The following is a 3441-nucleotide window of genomic DNA, read 5'->3' on the forward strand; positions in this document are numbered from 1 at the left end:
TCTCTATTATCAACAATGATTTATTAAAAAAACAAAATATGGAAATAAACCGTTAATTTGAAACTTAATTACTAATTGATAGATGATTAGATGGAAGAGATACTAAATATTGAATGCTTTTCTACAACAGATAAGAGACCACCCTCTTTTAACACACTGATGATATTTTATTACCTGAATAATCAGATGATGCAGACATATAATTCAGCTTCATGCACCAATGAAGCTCACATGGATCAAACGGGCCATGGGCCACCAGTTCATAACTGACACGAGGAGAGCAAAAGCAAGCAACAAAATGTAATTGGTAACTATCTGAGACAGAAATGAAGGGAGGCCACATGAGAAATACACATCCATGGAGATACAAGGATGACAGTGTCATTTGCATTGTACACTTTCAAATCGCATTGTATCATCACAGATCAAAATTAAAGTTTAAACATAAAAGAGGAGAACTAAGAAGAGAAGGGAAGAAGCAGCACCCGTTCACATATAGCATATTTGGTTGATAAGATCAAGGAAGAAAAAGAAACTCAAATCTTGTCTATTGTACTATAACTCTAATCCATTACCACGAACCAAACATATCATAACTGTTTAGTTGTGCTACTGCTCGATACAATTCATGCAGCAGAGAACTTTCACCTTGTTATCATTGTTATACTAGGGTAGTTGCATTATCATTAGTAATTTCATCTGAAAGCAGAGCATTTGACTGAACTTGAGATTCAAATATTAGATCGGATATTGAAAAGCAGAAATGAGATCAAGTAAGAGATTTCCCGGCCCATTCTCGTTCACGTCGTTTTTGCCTGGCCTGCATTTTGTTGAATTTCTCTTTTCCTTTCTCCAAAAGTGGGTCGTGCACCACATAGTCGTTCGGGTCATCACTTCGAGACATGTTATCCTGTAAAAGAATGCAAAAGAAAGCACAATTACTGCATAGGTCCACTAATGGATAACTGGCAAAAAGTGATACTTGGGGGGTCAGGGCCATTAATCTCCCATTCATATTGAAATCAAAGGAGACATCTTTTTGGAAAAATAAAAATTTACAAAATATAACATATTCCAAGACTTTTACATTATGAAATTAAAACTTTAAACTAGTACCATTTTCTGATCATTTTCTATAATCATCTTTTCAGGTATGATAGATGATGCACCCATCATGCACGAGACAACGGCATGATAATTATAACAAAACAAATTTAGGGTCATATTCATATAGTTTTGCTATATATTCCTTTGGTTTCAAAGAAGTAGAAGCCGTAGAAAAACCAGTGACATTAAAATTAGTGATTGTTTATTGCTTGGGAAAACATAGTTAAAATGACAATGAACTCCTAGAGTAATGGATAATTATTGAAGCAGAATTCATGTTGTTCTGTTATTGAAGCTTGTTCCTTGATATGCACGTTTTCCTCAATTTTCCTTCCCCCCATTTTTCTACATCCCAACCAAAACTCTAGATGAAATTTTATCCATTATAATCACAACCGCTGTCAAAATGTATAGGTTCTCCATGATGCATTAGAAAACTGAAGAGTACCTTGCCAGCCTCAGGAGTAAACTTTAGTCCGACTCCCATCCAATCAGACAAATTTTCGTCCTTCTTACGCACAGGTTCATCGTCAGATCCATTGGATTTGGCAGAAAATACGGACTTAAATTTCTCAAGTTTTGCTAGCACCTAGCAGTCTCAAAAAATACACTAATGAGTAAATGTACTAAGAAAGAAAATATGATGGTAAACTGGGAAAAGTAGAATACATAAAATACACACGAAAGGTTCAAATCTATCTTGACACCCCCTTTAACTAACTGTTTACATTCCTGTCGTTGATATAATTTTAGATAATTATAGATACCTCATGAATCCCCATTCTTTCAGCAGTCAGCTGTACCATTTTTCATTTTTTTCATCTTTCAAAAGTTGAAAGCGTATAGCAGTATTAATATGCAAAGAGGACCTTTTCTGCAAAACATAAAGTCGTAAACTGTGTTTTACTAGCATGCCTCTTTCATATTTTCCCTATCAACAGAAGGCATGATCAAGGTTCCCCTACCCCCAACCACCGTCGTGGATATAATATACATACATATGTGTGTGTGTGTTTTTATGTATGTATGTATGTTAAAAATGTTGCAGCCATTTTCCATTCAGGGAAAAGTGCAAAAAGTTTTCAGAAGGGAAGAAGAAGATATAAGATCAAGTGTGAATCTCTTGGGCATACTTCATCTTCCTGTCCTTGACGCCTGCGTCTCTTCTGCTTTTGCAGCCGTCTTTCTCGTTCCGCTTCCCCCAGCAACTGTAAGTCTGCATCTGCATTAGCCATGCGTTCACCCCTGGCTTCCGAGCCTATTCCCTTTTTCTTCAAGAACAACTTATCCACTTTTGGTCGTTCATCGTGATTTTCACCATCTGATCTGGTAAACATAAAATTGTATTATAATCTTGAGTGTCTTTATGTCATAATGTTTCAAGCAACTTAAAGGAACAAAAACTTACCAGCAACTTAAAGGAACAATAACTCGAAGAATTTTGTGACTATCAAATAAAACCACACACCAGCAATGGGCAATATGAAAGAGATACACCATTCACTCGAGTTAATATCGATTATCCAGTTCCCCCATACACATTGATCAAAATAGTTATTCAATTTGAATGCCCCTGACCACATACACATACTAATACACAAATACAGGAAACAATGAGAAGAAGCTATGTGCTGCATATTTCAGCATCGACTATTGACTGAAACTGGTTAAAGTTGAATGATGGGAAAGAAAGCCTTTAAATTTGAATTTTCAAACTAAGGCTAGGTGAAATTTCCCGAAGTTAACCGAAAGAAGCACCAATAAGTTTGGTAGAAATGACTCTTTAAATCTAATTTCGCTACCTATAGTTTCTATCCATTAAACTACCTTCTACAAGTTTCAACAAAGTACTTGACAACTAAGTTGTAGGAGCCACACCCAGCGAAGTGAATGCATGTAAATCATGAGAAACCGGCCAAATAAGGGTGACAAGGTAAAGTTGAGTGAAGTTGTTAGAGCCCTACAATGTGCCTAGACACTCGTGGTAGATGAAAAGTCCTCCCAAACAATGATATGATCTTTTTCCAAAGCAATATCAGTACATACATATCTCTTGTTGATACACGCAGCACGCTCAAATAGTTTACAAAATATAGAGCATGCTTGGGAGTACTTACAAGTGATTATAAGTCGTGGGTCCTACAAAATAAAGGGATAATAATTGTGAATCCTACGAAACATGATGATAAAAAAAAAAAAAGTTTGACAGGCTTAAATTATAATTTAAGCTTTGCCAAACATGCACATAGTTATATATGCTAGAAGTGCATGAATTTTAATTTGATTTCATGCACATCATCTGCATGTTGCATGAATATAGCCCATGTGATGTAG

The 3441-nt window shown here is 35.7% G+C and overlaps 1 protein-coding gene across 1 annotated transcript; it reads right to left on the reverse strand.

Annotated features, from left to right (window-relative positions):
- Positions 1 to 342: 342 nt before the first annotated feature.
- On the reverse strand, positions 343 to 2459 carry LOC111387604 (peptidyl-prolyl cis-trans isomerase CYP57-like). The gene is made up of 3 exons (XM_023012175.1): positions 2241 to 2459; positions 1556 to 1696; positions 343 to 910 (listed from the first exon to the last, which is right to left on the reverse strand). The coding sequence occupies exons 1-3, from the start codon at positions 2442 to 2444 to the stop codon at positions 770 to 772; spliced, it is 486 nt and encodes a 161-aa protein (XP_022867943.1). The 5' UTR covers positions 2445 to 2459; the 3' UTR covers positions 343 to 769.
- Positions 2460 to 3441: the final 982 nt, after the last annotated feature.

Source organism: Olea europaea, unplaced genomic scaffold (assembly GCF_002742605.1).
Source record: "Olea europaea var. sylvestris unplaced genomic scaffold, O_europaea_v1 scaffold4106, whole genome shotgun sequence".
In the NCBI taxonomy this organism is placed as follows: Eukaryota; Viridiplantae; Streptophyta; class Magnoliopsida; order Lamiales; family Oleaceae; genus Olea; species Olea europaea.

Excerpts from the sequence above, each read along its gene's own strand:
- LOC111387604 (XM_023012175.1), bottom strand. The coding sequence starts at position 2,444 with ATGTTTACCAGATCAGATGGTGAAAATCACGATGAACGACCAAAAGTG. Across the intron at positions 1,697-2,240 it reads GTCAAGGACAGGAAGATGAA|GTGCTAGCAAAACTTGAGAA; the intron begins GTATGCCCAAGA and ends TGAGACTGCTAG. Across the intron at positions 911-1,555 it reads TTACTCCTGAGGCTGGCAAG|GATAACATGTCTCGAAGTGA; the intron begins GTACTCTTCAGT and ends ATTCTTTTACAG.